Raw genomic sequence first — 16,312 nt, forward strand, 5'->3', positions numbered from 1 at the left:
GTGCCATTTTAAAGGCTTCTGTGGATTAGCAAGCATAAACAAAAGACAGCTTTCATTTTGGAGAATGGGAGCAGGAATAGGTATGCTTGCTGAGCTGCTTCTTGATTAGACGTTAAGTCTATGAGAACCTGCTTTTGTTAGCTCAAGAAAAATGAAGGATGTCTGAAACTGGATGGGTTTTATGATCTGTGGAAATGTGCCTGTTTATGAATTTGTTTTTTAAGTGTTCTAAACCCCTTGAAATGCCATGCTCTCTGTTTCAAGACATGATGATCTCAACTTCAAGTATAGAAATTTGAATTAAGCTGGGGAGAAGGGATGAAAACCTTACACTTTCTTGGGAAAGATGACTTGCAGAAAGATCATTCTTTTGTACTTTTGCTCCAACAGTTCCTGTTTACAACAAAGTTTTTTGTTTCTCTAAAAAGAAGGTAAAACATTCATCTTTCTTTAAGGTGCAAGGGTGTAAGGTCATTCTGAATTTCTGTTGTTGTAAAATGGCTGGCTATAACATTTCCAGCCATTACTTTTCAGACAGTAAACTAGGTCAGCTGTCTGCGGCCTCAAATGGTGACTATAAATTGTCAGTTAACAAAAGCAAAATTTTCTACAAGACATATGGGAAGCTTTTAGGTTGTTTATTCAAACGGAAATATAAACTCTAGAATCGTGTCACTAGCAGGGACCTAGTGACTCCCTCCCTGTGTCCTCCTAGCAGGATCAGCTATACCAATGTCATTGCTGATGATGACATTGGATGCTTGTTCTGTCTGTTAGCGAAGACTTCAACAGTAGTGGCAACCCTCAAGCTCTTCAGGTAACAGATTGCTTTTATGTCCTTGCTGTTGAAGTGCTTCTTCAGTTACAGTTTCAGTCTTTTCTGTTGTAGCTTCAGCTCTTTACTATGCATTTTCTTCACCCTGGATAAGGAGAGCAAATCATTCCCCTGCCTTCCAGAACCATGCTGCATACCTCTAAAGTCGAGTGTTCATTCTCTGAATGGTGTTGCCCAGCTGAAGTACAGTACTCCAGGGGAGGAAATGCCGTGCTGAGTGGCATAGAAGGCTTACTTAGAATACGGCTTACTGCGGTGGCAGCCTTTTCTGCAACAGCCTGCTATTGACTTATGTTCAACTTCTGATCCTCTGTGACCGAGAGATTCATTCCTAAGGCCCATTATTTCCTTTTCTTTTATGTTCCTGTCTAGGCATGCAATGGGCCTTTATCCCTGTCCTTTTTACTTTTCAGCCCATTTTTCCATTCACTGTAAAGTGAGTTCTGAAGCTATTATCTAGCATATTCTGTCTTTCTCAGCTTGAAACTCTTTGCAAATTGAGGATTAGGGTAAATGAAGAGATCTTTATGGTTGTTAGTGGGAAATACTAAAAAATACTGGACCTATCATGAATGCAGGACTTCTTAGTTTCAAAAAAGCCCCAAATGATTTTATCCATACATGGTTTAATAATCGAGCAGTCTTGTCCTTGTTCCCCTGAAGTTTTTGCTGTGCTGCTAGTGTTGTTCCAAATAATGCTATGACTCTCAGATTCTTAGCAAAGATGTTAACATCATCTTTCTCTCTTGTCGGTAATTACTTTACCTTTTTGGACTTTGCATAATTCTGATGTTTTTTGCTGAAAAATATTTCTGAGCTGTGGTTTTTTATGGCACTCTTGTCTATTAGAATACAATTTAGATAGTCTTTTTACTATTCCTTCGATTCTGAAAGCAACAAAATATATATAAAAATAATAAAATGGGTAAGGAATTTAGTGACATGTTCCCAAAGTTTTGCTGAAAGATTTGTGAACCTTTTTCCCTACGCAGTGAAAATATCCATTATGTTCACCTTCCTTGCAAATCTTATGTGGTGGGTAGTTCCGCTAGTTACTATCAAAGGAGTTGTCAATCCTCTTAACTTGTTATTCATTAGTGAGTCACCTGATGGCACCTGAAGCATTGATATGAATAAGTGTTTAAATTCTTTTTCTGACTTGATAGATTTTTGAAACTGAGCTGTGACAATACTAAGTATTTTAAAATGGCGAAACTACATTTAGAGTAGAACATGTGACTTAGTTGGTATGCTTACTTTGGTAGTTATTTCTAAAGTCTGATTGTTGCATAATGATTAGATTCCCCCTGCCGCCCCCACCCCCCCGCCCCCCCATAATTCAGACCCTTGCCTTAATATTTCTCTTTTGTTGGACACATACTTATTGTTCTAGTAAATAAATTCTAGTCTTACTGCTGGTACAGTCTTATTTGAATGTTGAAAAGGATAGAATCCTGACTGGGAGCTTTGTTATTGACTTGCATACTGTAAATGTGTGTGCTTGATTTGAGGAACTTTATGCTCTGATTTTTTAGAAACTTATTCCAGGTACTTCTCCAGCTGTGTAAGAGTTTTGACTTTCTACTGTCATCCCAACTGAGTGGCTCAGTGTGATAGGTACTGAAAAGATATTTGCAGAAATTCCAATGTGGTTTATGGGAGTAAGAGTAAAATAGGAAGTAGTTTTAAAATAGCATCCTAAACTAAATGAAGAGCCACTGGTGCTCTTTCCTGGTAGGAGTGTAGCAGTTAGGGTTATACTTTTTATGCTCTTTTATCTTTCTGTGCTCTTTGTCTCCTCCTTGTTACTGTGTAGTGCAGTGTTGCTCAGTTGTCCAGAGTAAATCAAGTTCTTAGTGACCTGAAAGATAATTTTGCAAAGTGTGCTGGATAATTTTGGAGACCATGCTGCTTATAGAGCACCATAACTTGTTGGACTGTAGTCAGATGAGAAGAGGGGAACTTGTTGGTAGCTTATGTTTCTCCCAAAAACCACTTCATTCTCCTGATACTTTGGGCTATTCTCCTACTGGATGGATGTCTCCTGGGAGTTTTAGCTACCTGATGTAGTGGTCTACCAAGCTGGTCCTTTCCCAGTTTATATTATAGTAATGTTTTCTGCCTGATTAGTTGTTGAGATGCTTGGCAGGTCTCTAGATGTCTGCAGTATGGTTCAAAGAAATAGTGTCCCTGGAGGCAAAGGTGGCAAAGACCTCTTCTGGATTGGAGTCAGCTGTTGATTCGCTCAGCATCTCTTGGAATCTAAATAAAAGTGGGAGCTCTGTGTCCTGGAAAACAGCTTGAAAGTAAAACAAAGCTGTGTGCTCACTTAAGAGATTTAAATACTTGTGTGTGTATTTAAGGTTAGCTTAGGCTTGGAAACTAAACAATGGAACTAAAATTTAGATAAACACACCTTTTGTAGTTGTGAGTGCTTAAGCAAGATGGGCTGAAGTTAGATTAAAGGAGAAATGTGGTAACTGCCCTCTTTAGCCGAGTTTAAGAAGAGTCTTGACATAGAGAAGATACGTGAAAGGAGCACTTGATATCCTGACAACAGATTCTTTGTTGCCCGACACAGGACTTAGAGCTGTTAATGGGATGGGCAGTTGTGTACAGTAGTTCATTGAGAGTTACACACAGCCTCTCTCTATTTTTATAAAGCATTGAAATGATACATCTGAAATATATCCAGTCACTTTACTCTTGAATGGGATCCAAATATGTAGTAGATATTTGGCAAGTGTAGCTGTTGTCTTATGCATCATATGTAGCTTGTGTTTAAATTATTGTGACCTTTCTGTAATTTAAATGAACATCTAAGAGGATTCAGATGAAAGTAGTTTGGGTACTGAATTAAAGCTCTCTAATTTCACTTTGGAAACTAGGTAGCATCCAGTATCTTTATAATTTTGAATTTTTATTCTGTTAATATTTCTGCTACTTCTTCCTTTCTTCACTCCCACTTGCAGTACAGTGGTCTTTTAGGGGTTTTTTTTGCTAAAGATTTTTCATCCCAGTCTTCTGGGATTTTAATATCATTTTGTGGGTGACTGATCTCACAATTAAAATGAGTAGTACTAATGTGGGGCCGAAGGAAAACTGTATTTATTAATTACATGTCATGCTAAACTGAAGTTTATGCCCAAAATACAGAGATTATTTCTGTTGCTGAAATGAATGCTACCCATTGCTTCTTGTCAGATTGAATATCAAGTATCTGTTGAGAATAAACCTTCTCATTCCTTCCTATTGGTGAGAGTATTAGTGATGACAGTGTTTATAATTTAAAGTACAGTTGGAAGGCTGACTTCCGCAGTTTGTCACAGGTTGGTTAATGCGGCAGTAAAAGGGGAGATGGATGTGGCTACTTGTGCAAGTCTATTACTCAGGAGGCCTGTAAATTTGATTGGCTGCTGCAGTTCTTCCAGAATCATTGGATTTGAGAGCAATAGAAAGATAAGATATCCAATTACCCAAATGATTTGCAGGGTTAGCCAATGTTGTCATGGAAACGCAAGTTGGAACAAATTAAATTTTAAGCAATAAAATAATCTTAAAGCACGTCTGGGAACAAGAAAATTTGGCAGTGGCACTTACCTGAATTGAATCTTAGCTTGACACGCTATTGTTTGACATTGATATACTGTGGGGGCCTAAACTTTTAAATGGCATGTTGCCTTTATTTTTTTAATTTTTTTTTCTTTTGCAGCCATTGCCAAAATGGAATGTAGTATATTAATTTTAAATAAAAGGGCATTCATAATATATGCATATCTCTGTGCTCAACCTGGATTCAATAACATGAATAGCAAAGTTCACAGAATACTAGCCTTCATCATTTGAAGCTTTTGAGTGTTTAGGTTTTAAGATTTAATTATAATTCCAACATCCTCTCATCCCCTGAATTCTTAGCAACTAATTTTTGAAGGTGCTAGAGTCTTGCTATAGCAAGTACTAACAAAGCATGCAGAAAACTAAGCACAGTGAAATAGTTGGTTTTGGTTTTTTTTCTGTAATTGCTCTCTGAATATGTCTGCTTGCTTTTGTTTTTGAACATTTTGATCACAAAAAGAATAAAGGCTTGTTTCAATGACTCTGTTGGAAAAATTAAAACATTAAATGGATATTAAACTTCAGCCCAAGACTAAAATAACAGTTTCTTACTGCATTTCACAAGTCTTTAAGTATTTGAATGAGTTCTGGCTTGCAGCAGGGATTAAAAAAATGGTCAAGCATGTCCCAGAAAGAGGGCTTTTATTCACATGCCTTACAGACAGATGGAGATGAAAACTGGGCTGAGGTCAAGCCATTTGCAGCATTCTCACAGGCTTCGATTTTCTTCTCATCCCCACCACAGATAATCTCAAATGATTCAGTAATGACCAAAAGTGCAACGTTCACCTTTCCTCCCCAGTGGATTACTGTGTTACATGCTGTAAATGGCAGGAAGTCCATTTTGTCCTTCCAGGAGGAGCTCAGTGTTCTACTTGGCTTTCTAAGTCTTGAAAGTGTAAGCAGAGGCAGAGTGCTTAAGAATAACCTTCTAAAGCTTTTGTGAATGTGTTTAACAATATATTCCTTTGTGTGCATTAAAGGCTGATTCTCTGATTCTTTTGCTTGAAGGGAATGAATTAGGATATGCTTCTTTGGTGTTATCAGAACATTAGTGTTTTTTGCTTTACTTTTAATCATGTTGTTCCTAAGCTGTATTTTTCTAAATTTATTACAAATTTGATTTTCAAAATTGGATCAAAATAATAGCATCAGTAGAAATGTAATAAGTAAGAATACATAAACCCATCCTTCAGAACTGGTGATAGAACAGTGCTTTCAAATCTGATCTAACTTTGTGATACTGGAAGTTCAGTGCAGGAATGAATAAGAAGCTTATGACGTAAAATGGACATTTTTAACTAAACATTGTTTTGTAAAATAGAATCTGAACAGCTTTGATGAGCCTCAGCAATAACTATGGAGCAGCTGTTGCAGGGCAAGTGATTGCTAAAACTAGTGTGTTGTAAGATTTAATTTTTGTCTTAAATCACCATGGATCCAATAACTGAAGTTAGTACTGGAATATGTATTGGTAGACACTGGTTGGAGCTAACCCAAAATTACTCCTGTGGAAACCTCTGAAGCTGAAAGGAGATTAACTAATTCTCCTCAGAGAAAGTCTGTGTTCTTCCCTCAGAAGTTAAACTGCTGGTTCCCATAAGCTAGGGCTTCTTACGTTAGAGCTAAAATACACATGGGTGTTTGTTATGCTGTGAAATAGAACTTGAATACTTGTATATACTTCCTTTTAATTTCATTGCAAAAATCTGTTCTTTTCAAGAGACTGTGGTGATTTAGGTATGCTACCTTACGTGGAGCTTTGGAAAGTACAGGCTATCAAAGTGCAAAATTATCTGGAACAGACCACTGTTAAGGAAAACAGGTCAATACTTTTTTCTAACAATGCAGAAGGAAAACAGAATTCAATTCTACAAACAGACTTAAGTCCATAGTAAAAAGCCTTATTTAAATGAGTGTTGTATTTAGTAACTAGTCTTGCTGCTTTGTTCTTTGTCATTATGTTAAGAATTCACTTTAACAAGTGAGAAAGACAAACTTAAGTACAAACACTTGAGTTTGGCAATGGTTAGGTCAAAACATTTAAGTCCTTAACTAAATGGAGCAGAGGCAAAAAAATTACACAAGTGAAGAGGAAAAAAAAATCCATCAGCTCAACTTAATTTTACAAAATGCAGCTGAATTCCTTCATGTTAATTTTTAATGATACTTCAGAAAAGAGGGTAGCACTTCAGTTAGGGGTCTGACAAGCCAGTCATTTGCAAATAAATCAAAAAACAATCATTACAGCAGCAAGAACCAGTGAATGATGTAGTTTTGTTATTCTTTGATGGGCCTCACACTCAAGTTCTCTATTAAAAATGAATGTATTCAAGAGGCTCTGCATTAAGAACACAAACAATTAAGGGCACTTCAGATGCTTTGCTAAGAGCTGCCATAGAGCTCAGAGGACTTTCATGAGAGATGCAGGCTTCAGTAGCCTGCTTTACCAAGGAGCCACAGAACATGAGCAATTACTCATGTTTGTCTGTTTGAGCAGCTTTCTGCAAAGTTTCCTTTGTTTATTTATCCTTAGGACCTCTTTATATGTCTCAAGATGAGCAGTTAGGTAATAGTTATGTTATATTCCATGGCCTCTAGAAACAGGAGAGATAAGTACCTTTATTTTAAGACTTTCAAATTCATGAGCCCCAGGTCTTGGGGCTTATTCTAATGACACCAGTTACTGATGTCTAGTCTTGATTAACGAAACTGTCCTGGACTCTTTCAGAAAGGGGTTTTGCTTTCCAGAATGAATGTGTACGCACTTACAAGCATGTGCACATGCATAGTCAAGGGTATTTCACCTTAAAAAGCAAACATGCATTGTCTATTGAACTGTTGCATTTACATTTAAAGTAACGAATGTTCCTTTTTTCTCAATTCTGAAAACAACCTCTTGCAACTCTTGATCAGTAAAATTACATAAATTGTGCATTAAAACTTTGACAAATTGCTAGACAACAAAAATATTTTTTAACATGTTTGTGTGTGAAATTTTTTTACTTAATATTAGAGGGCAGCAAACAGGAGCTGCATGAAATTGCATAGTAGATAAATAATTTTAAGTACTTAAAACGTGTGTGAAAACTCTTAGACAAACTGTCTTTTAAATGCAAGCAGACTTTTTTGTGATTAATGAATAGTCATTTCAGTTTTCAGTGTAGATATCTCTTAACTGGCACTTGTAACAACAGCAAGAAATCTCAAAATAAACTCCTTTTATGGCATGTGCATTTAAGTTTATCTAGCACTGTAGTTGAATTAAAGTTGCTGATCATATATGGGCATCAATGATGCCCAGCTTTAGTAAAGACAAACTAAGAAGAATACTTTTTTTTTTTTCCTGTTCTGACATTAAATCGGGTGTCATAATACTGAGAGAGAAGATTAACAGAAGACTGGTATGGAAAGGGGGAAAGTTGATTATGCCTTCATTTTTAGAAAATAAATATCTAACTGACCTTCAGTGGAAGGCAATTATAACCTGATGCACATGATACTGCATTTTTATCTTACTGTTTGATGTCATGTATGCTATGTTATTACAGTGTAGCTCAGATATTTGGGATTTGGAGCAGAAAAATCTAATAATATGGACAATTTGCATGTTGTACAGACTCTACTAAAAATAGGATTGCATTTTGTTACGTTATAGCAACAATAAGGACATTTACCTTAGAATAGGGAGACTTTTCTGCGGCGCATACAGGCTAAAGAACTTTGCAGTAGACACTGAGTTTCTTACTTTATTATTTCTCTATTCCCTCTTGTCACCTGCTATGATTCATATTTGTTCCTGCCTGAAAAACAAAGTTAATCCCATTGGCAATTAAGTCATTGGATCCTAAACGTCTTAGCTAAACATCATCCAAACAGATTGCTGTGCAACAGACTACCTTTCCACAGCTGATGTACCCTGCTTTCTGGAGAGATATACTAGGTATGTGGAAAAATGCCCATTAGTATATGTGTTTGGCTTTTTTTTCCTTTAACAGAGAAATACCAACAGATTTGGTGGTAGTTAAGTCTGATAACCAGTAATGGATAAGCTGGTAACTTCAAAGTATTGACTTTGCTATTATGTATGTAGTACTAGTACTAAAGGCTAAACATGGAATTCTAGATGTTTTATGGTTGTGGCCTAGACAGAATGGAGAAGACCACTGTGGTACTCTGTGAAAGGATAGCTGTTTCAGTTGAGAATAGAAATATGTTCACCTTGTTGCAGGGGGCAAAGATTTCCCGTAAAGCAACTGCCACTTCATTGCCCTTAGTTAAGGAAAACGTTCTAATCCTAGGAAGAAACTATCCCAGAACTTCTTTGGAAGCTCCTGCAAAACTATGTATTTTTGGGCATGTCAAATATCAGACTTTGGTCAGGTGGAGTGCTTCATGTCAAGAGAGATGAGGTGTTTTACAGGTCTAGATGCCATCATGTATTTTCCCTGTGTCTGTCAGAGGTTTGGAAGGAGGTGTTAAAGCCTGCTAATTATGCGTAGATCCCAAATCACCTGTCTACTGAGACATAAAACTAGGGGGTTGATTTTGTATCCCAATTATTATGTGACTGATATATAAACATCAACATATCACAGTGTCTTCTTAAAAAAGTCAGAATTGTGGGATGGCTCAGGAAAAGGCTTGGCAGAGAGTTAACAGTTTTAGTCTGACTTAAGTGAATTTATCTTTGCTCAGCTTTAATACGTGTGACTTCATAGAAGGCCTATTCATAGTAGTGACTGCTTGTTTCTTCTGTCTTGAAACATTAAAAAAAACCCAACTAACCAAGAAATATCTTTGTGGGTTAATTGTTCGATAGAAATGGACAGGAGCTGTTCAGTGTCTCTTACATAAGCTGCGTTCTTGTCTAGGTGCTGATTTTGGTTTGTGCAACTGTGCTACAGTGACTGAAATTGCTGTTTTTAAGGAAGACTGAGGAAATTGTATAGGTAGCTTGAAGGTTAATGATAATAGTGGTTCTGAATTATGGGCAGATATATGGGTCTGAAAGGCTGTAAACACAGATAACACTGAGTAATGAGAGAAGATCTCTTTACCCCACCAGGAATCCAGGGTTTAGGTTGACATGACAAAATGGGAGATACAGAAGTGCAAGATATGTGAAGCTGTTGAAAAGTAGGACTCAAACTCTTTGTCCTGCTGTAATCTCTGTTGATTTCCCTGAAGGATTGTTCCATTCTTTACTGGTTCCTAACCTTGCTCTCCTGTTGTTCATGGTTTCACAAATTTGCTGTTCTCAAGATCACATTTTCTGATCTGTTTTTTTTTTTCCTCCTTGTTTGCATTATTTTGATTCTCTTTCAGTATGGATTTTAGAAGTCTGTACTTTTTGTCTCCATTCTTAAACTCACTTCTGTTTTAGTATTTCTTTTGTATTCCCGATGGTACGTTTCTGTCGTTTTACCTTTTAATAGGCAGATAAAATTGATCATGAAAGAAGCATTTTTCTTCTACTCATCCTGCCTTCATGTTATGCTGCTTGATAATTTGAGTAATAATAAATCTACCTTTTAAAAGGCTTTATGTTGGCGTTAATGGATTTCAAAAATGCTCTGCTTATTAATGAACTAGATACAAGGACCAGATTTGTGCCTAAATGTGTGTACAGATTAGGTGCTTTAGACATGGCAGATGTCCTAGAGTAGCTAACAAAATCTCTTTCCATGTCTGGGCTTCTATATTAAGTATTTATATTTGCAGTAGTATGAAAAATGGGTAATATTTTGTTACTTTCTTCACTGTCTGAACTTAATATAGTCCTGTATACTAGTTAATATGTCAAACCCCCTAAAATGCAGTTTTTAATCAAAATACTTTTACTCTGTAGACAGAAATCGCGAAGAGATTGAATACAATTTGTGCACAAGTCATCCCATTTTTGTCTCAGGAAGTAAGTAAAACTGTTCAGCTGTTAAAGTGCAATTATGTTGTTTTTCTGTTTGCAAATTAGCTAGTTTTAAGATGTTAATTTTATCACAATACACAAGTGTAAGGAACATCTGTTATAGCTGAAGTGTGCAAACCCCCTGCTAATTTGATCTAACAAATCTGAGTTCAAACTAGTGACAATGGCTCAGCCTCATTCATTGCCTGAGGAGAGTGGGAGTCTGTAAAATAGTAGCAATACAAGAAAATGCTTTTGTTTCTAATCATGATGATTGTTTATTAGATATTCAGTTGTCAAGTGTAGATCTAGTGAAATAAGCATGGTTATGTTCTCTACATAATTTATATCAAAGGTGAGTGTTTAGGTCCTATGCAAAACACTATTTAAGTTTGTAGACCTACATTTAGTCGAATGACTGTGATTTTAGCATGTTGTGAGCAGCTTTTCCTTGTTTGAAATTTCAGTTGGTTTTGCTATGTGGACACAGAGTCTATAAATGTTAAAACTGAAACTAATGTAAAGTTGACATTGTCCTGTCAGCTCAATTAAAAATGATTATTCATTTGCCAGACAACTAATAGTGAAGGGACTTAGGGGAAGAGATAAGCTGGCTGCCTTCAGGTCTCTTCTTTCCTTTTAAGCAGGTGAAAAATAGGGCATTGTTACCTTTTACCTGCATGAGATGTCTTGCAATGGGTATTGTGGGCTTCAACAGACAAACTGGTTATTCAAGTATTTGTGATCCTGGTTTGATATGGTGTGGTAATACCTTAACACAAATTCCTTCTTATACCCCTTCTTCTTTTAACAGCATCAGCAACAAGTGGCCCAAGCTGTAGAACGTGCCAAACAAGTGACCATGGCTGAATTGAATGCCATCATCGGGGTACGTGGCCTTCCAGGTCTACCTCCTACAGTGTGTATAACTTGCTTTCATATCTTACTGCTTTGCTATTTTTAAAACAAACTTACTGCTTTGATTTCTAACATTGTTTTGATGCCCAGTGTTGCTGAAGTGTTTTTGTTTCACACAGATTTTAGCAGAGATAAAGGTAGTAGTTTACTTTGTCAGAACATAATTTTGGCCAGCAGTGCTGCATGTAACAAAACTTTTCCTGCAAGAAATAGAGTTTTAGGAGAGTTGCTTGTTTATTTATTGGTATTGTATGTCAGTTGAGCTAGATACTTTTTCCTCATGCCTTTTGTGACACTTGAGTTCTTGGAGCTTATACAAGTATTCATTCTTCTTTCTTTCCCTTTCTTGTGAATCTTTCATGAATTTTAAATTAGCAAGCTACTGAATAGAAACTTCACTTGCTTTTGAAGTAGTATTAATTGTCTGACACAGTGTTCTAATAGCCTTTCACCAAGAATGTGCTTTTAAATATGCTAAAAAAGTTAATACTACTTGCTTGTGACTGGTTGTCAATCACAAGTCATTTGCTTTGTATTAATGAACTTTTTGAACCATACATTCCTTCCACTGTATGAGTTCATTTCCCCTGCCACTAAGTCTGGAATATTTCTCATGTTTTCTGCCCTTCTGACTAAGTGAAAGAAGTAGCCGAAACAAGAACCTGTCCTTTCTGATTTTATTCATATGTGGGCGCCTTGAGCGGATTCAAATTACTCATTTATCAATTTATGTTAATTGCTTGTGAGAAGATGCCCTGCTGGTCTTTATAGATCCCTCAGACACTTTGTAATGATAATTAGACATGCTGCTGTACGGATTAACAGTGCCATAGTCCAATGACGTCTACAGACAATGGAACCAGTTAATCCATCTGTGCTTAAAATTACATCCCAACTGGAGATGGAAAAAAAATAGGAGAGAGGGAGGATTAAAAGAATGAGCCTCAGCTTGAAAATGCTCCTTTCATCAGTTTCTCAATTGCAGATCTGCAGTCGGTTTGCCTGTGGTAAGCTATTGGCAGTCAATTAGGTGAAATAAACTGGGAGGGTGACCTTCATTTCCTTTTAATAGCTTTTCCTCCCTGAAATGGGGAGCTTCAGTGGATTTTCAGCTTAAATTTTATTCAAGCTGCTTTATTACACTTGACAGATTAGCTTTGCATAAACATACCCCCCCTTCAAATCTGTGCTGTTTTTCCTTCATATCAAATTTTGACTGTTACTTAGTTGATTTGCTAATCACATCTTAGAAACCCACACAATTACATCTGTATTTGTCAGAATCTCCTCTATGCTTTGCTTGTGTAATGAATTAGTTTATGAATACCTGATTTGATCTTTGGAATGCGCCACATGTATTTTTATGCCATATTTATACCACGTTTGTGGTATTCAATTAGTAAAGATTAGAGAACCATACTTTCTTACATTTTTTAAAACAAATTGCTTCTTAAGGATGAAAATGGAATGGAATGGAAAACCCTTCATTATGAGCTAGTTTTAAAGAAGTGTTTAGGCAGTAAAAGGAAACATATTAAAACATATTTTTAAAAATTCTTTCTTGCCTTAAAATAGTGCTACTTAGACAAAACAAATTTTGCTATCTCAAGCATGTCATCTGCTTCTTTTTAGTGTCCACATAATATAGTCTTAAAAGCCATAGCCTCTACAAGTACTACATGCAATTAAGAACTTTAGGGGTTTTGGGGAGCCGGGAGGGAAGCTCTTTGGACAGGAATAGTAGGTGCTAACTTTTTTTGTTTTAAAATCATCTAAGATTTACCTGAAGAAATACTTTCCTGTGTTTTTTGAAAGACTCCCGAATGATGCCATACAAATCCAAAACTTTGGGTGTGGAAATTAACATGCTGGGCACAAAATTTGTCTCACCACATAGGTGCATGCATTTACATAATGCCAAAATTAGATGTATGCCCCAGTGATCTTTTACAGTCTTATTAATCAATAGTTACCTTGCTCTGCACAATAAGTTTCATGCTCTGACATATGCTTGGTTTTGTTTGAAAGGGATGGTGTATGTCCTGGAAAATCTGAATAGCATAAAATCAGGCTGACAATTCAGTGGACCTTTGCTCCCCCTCGCTGAGCACTCAGGGTGTCAAGCCCTTTCCCCAGAGGGGAGGACACATCAGAAGCCTGTCTGTTCCTACAAGCGGCAGCTGCACCGAGGGTGAGCACTGCACAGTTTGATAGCAGCTGTCAGTATTGTTCAGGGGCCCGACTTAGTGTAAAGAACAATGGAAGGGCCATGCTGCTAAAGTGCAGTGTCTTTCAAGATAAGAAAAGATATAGTAATTTAACGGTTTAGACACCTATTATGGGCATGAAAGATCATCAAACTTCTTTTCAGGGTGCAAATAGGCTGGACCAGTCTGTAACAGTAGAAGATGCAATTGAGGGGCTTCTGGTGTCACACTACCTAAAATACATGCATATGATAATTCTTGAGGACAGGAGGGAAGTTTAATTTTGCTAGCTGGTACTAACTTGCCTGGTTTCTCTTTGCTAAATAAAATTCTACATTTTTACCAGGATTTGCCTTTTTTCCCCTCTTCCTTTCTGTCCTTAAGGGCCACTGTTTCCTGACACCAGATGATTCAAGAGTTTCCCAATTGGCTTCCTTCAGTTAGAGAAATTCATGTTACTCCTGTGCAATGTATGAATTCTGGAAGGGAACAAAGACTTTTAAATTATTGGGAAAAATGTTTTGAAATACAAAATGATTTTGAACTATATTTATTTTATATTTTTTATTTCCAGTTGAAAAGAGGGAAGCCTATTAGAGGACAGACTATGAGGGTAGAGACTTATAGTGTCATAGGACCAGTGTGACAGGATTTTTCAGAGAATTTCACTAGAAAATCAAAAGCTGGGCTTTGGAATAGGTGTATATCAAGCACGTACAAAACAGAATGAATAAATTGACACATTTTTTTAAGAAAGTAATATAGTTGGACTCAGTGAGCTTGCAAGCAGTGCTAATCCTCTGTGTTGATTAAAAATTTTTACTTCAGGAAAAAACCCTGGATGTTGTTTGGTTATTGACAGTCATACTGCTGGCCTTACACTTATCCTTCATGTTCTTGAAGGCTTTTACTGTCAGCCATGGGTTAGCAGAGTGGCTAAACAATCTTCTTTCAATTTTTTTAAAAAATAGCATCATTTAATATTCTATTAGAGTAGAATGAAGTAGCAATTTTGCTAGATAAATAATGAACAAAGCAGAAACCCTAACTAAAACGATAAGTGCCCCCATTAACTCCTCGGTCTTGCTGCAGCTGCAAGCAGTGTCCACTTCCGCAGTTAGAAGACTCTAGATCACGGTATGAAAGAATTAGGTAGACTATTATGATGTAACTTGAAGGCTTGTTTTGGGTGGGTGGTTTTGGTTTTTTTGTGTTTTGTTTCACTGTTCGCTTGGTTTTTTGTGGGGTTGTTTTTGTGAGATATGTCTAGGAAATAACAGGTTCGTGTTAGGGAGAATAAGTGACAGTTAAATTGGTATGTCTAGGTGTGAAAAATGGAAGATTAGGTTTACTTTCCAATCAATAAACTAGTTTTATGAGTCAAATATGCAAATATCTGAATGAGAACTACAAGCAGCAAACAGTAAACTTTCTTCAGCACATTATTTTTGATGCATGATTTCAGCATACCACTGAGAAGCCAGGTATGTCTTATTTTTCCAGTTGAGGTGGGTTGCTAATGATTTAGTGAAATATGTATCTTTTGGACTGACAGTTCTCCTGAGACAGATTGAGTTGTTGGCCTCTGAGAGGCCTCTCCACTGTTGCATGAGGTGATTGGCTAAAGGATTAGCAAGATGTGGGATTATTTTTTCTCTCTTGGCTGTGGTTGCCAGCTATCTCTGGGATTGTAGTGTGTGAAGCTTAAGAGGATGAGGTTAACCTCTTGAGGGTTTATTCTTATGAGTGTGTAGTTAATCCTTAGAAAGCCTATAAATAACTAGGCTGTATGTTTCATTATAAAATAGAAATACAGACTAGAGCAGAAATGAATGCAGAATTTAGTGCAAGGGAAGAGCTAAGCAGCTGTAGCATTACTTAAGATCCTTCTCAGCCATGATCTGCATTATGTGCTGAGGGAGGAGAAATTGCCTAGTTCTTTTAAATTAAATAAAATGAGATCTAGTGAGCACAAGACACTCTCCTCACTTTTAACATGAAGTCCATAACCGCAAGTCTAAATTACTGAACTCTGGCAATAGGAGCTCTATTGTGTAGTAACATCCTGCAATATTCTTCATATTTTAGACACATAGAAACCTTAATTTTATCCTAGGATTCATGGTAGTTACTTTTAGAATACAAAGGCTCGCAACTCAGTTTACCAGTTTAAGGTAGAAAGCAAGAGAGGAAGGTACTTGTCAGCATGATAATGAGTGTTCTCAAAATACCAGTCCCCAAACAACGGTCAGATTTTTATTGTTAGTGCCACTAAGCTTGGAGAAAAAATATGGAAGTGGTATTGATATGTATTGGTAGCTTGACCTACTCAGAAGAGAAAATCTGGGAGAAGGTGTGTAAAATATGAAAGAATGGTATTAACCAAACTTGGTTTCCTCTTGACACCTCACCCCCACCCCCACTCTCTGTAGACTGATGGGAAATGAAGAATCTTGGAGCAGCAACAGAGAGGAAGGTTGTATCTAAACAAGAAAGGTAGTATCTAAACAAGACAATTTTCTGCAGAAGAAGGTATTCTCAGTCATTCTGGAGAGGGCAAAATTGCATCCAAAAATCAAATGGAATTGAGTTGCAGGCCAGACCCTCCTTGTTTTGCAAAGCTTCATGTGGGTTGAATGGAAAAATCTTCACCTTGGTTCTTGCTCAAAAAGAAAAAACAAAGAACTTGAGGTGGCTCTCATCAAGATCTAGTATCCAAACTACAAGTAAAAGGTGAGACCAAGTATGCAGTTGCAAATTCGTGAAGCCTAAGAGCTTTCAGAAAAGGAATGAAAGTATGACAGTTGAGCAAAAATATTGTTAACTAGC

The 16,312-nt window shown here is 36.8% G+C and overlaps 1 protein-coding gene across 3 annotated transcripts in view; it reads left to right on the top strand.

The window, feature by feature from the left end:
• The window catches only part of TLE1 (TLE family member 1, transcriptional corepressor), a 79,739-nt gene that overhangs the window by 11,673 nt on the left and 51,754 nt on the right, over positions 1 to 16,312 (top strand). For 2 of the 3 annotated variants that reach the window (XM_038125876.1, XM_038125873.1), the window contains exons 5-6: positions 10,302 to 10,364; positions 11,173 to 11,277. In XM_038125876.1, the coding sequence (XP_037981804.1) occupies positions 10,302 to 10,364; positions 11,173 to 11,277 (168 nt within the window). The remainder of the gene's footprint in view (positions 1 to 10,301; positions 10,365 to 11,172; positions 11,278 to 16,312) is intronic. The other variant, XM_038125875.1, reaches the window with a different exon arrangement.

The sequence above is a fragment of the Motacilla alba genome, chromosome Z (genome assembly GCF_015832195.1).
Source record: "Motacilla alba alba isolate MOTALB_02 chromosome Z, Motacilla_alba_V1.0_pri, whole genome shotgun sequence".
Lineage (NCBI taxonomy): Eukaryota > Metazoa > Chordata > Aves > Passeriformes > Motacillidae > Motacilla > Motacilla alba.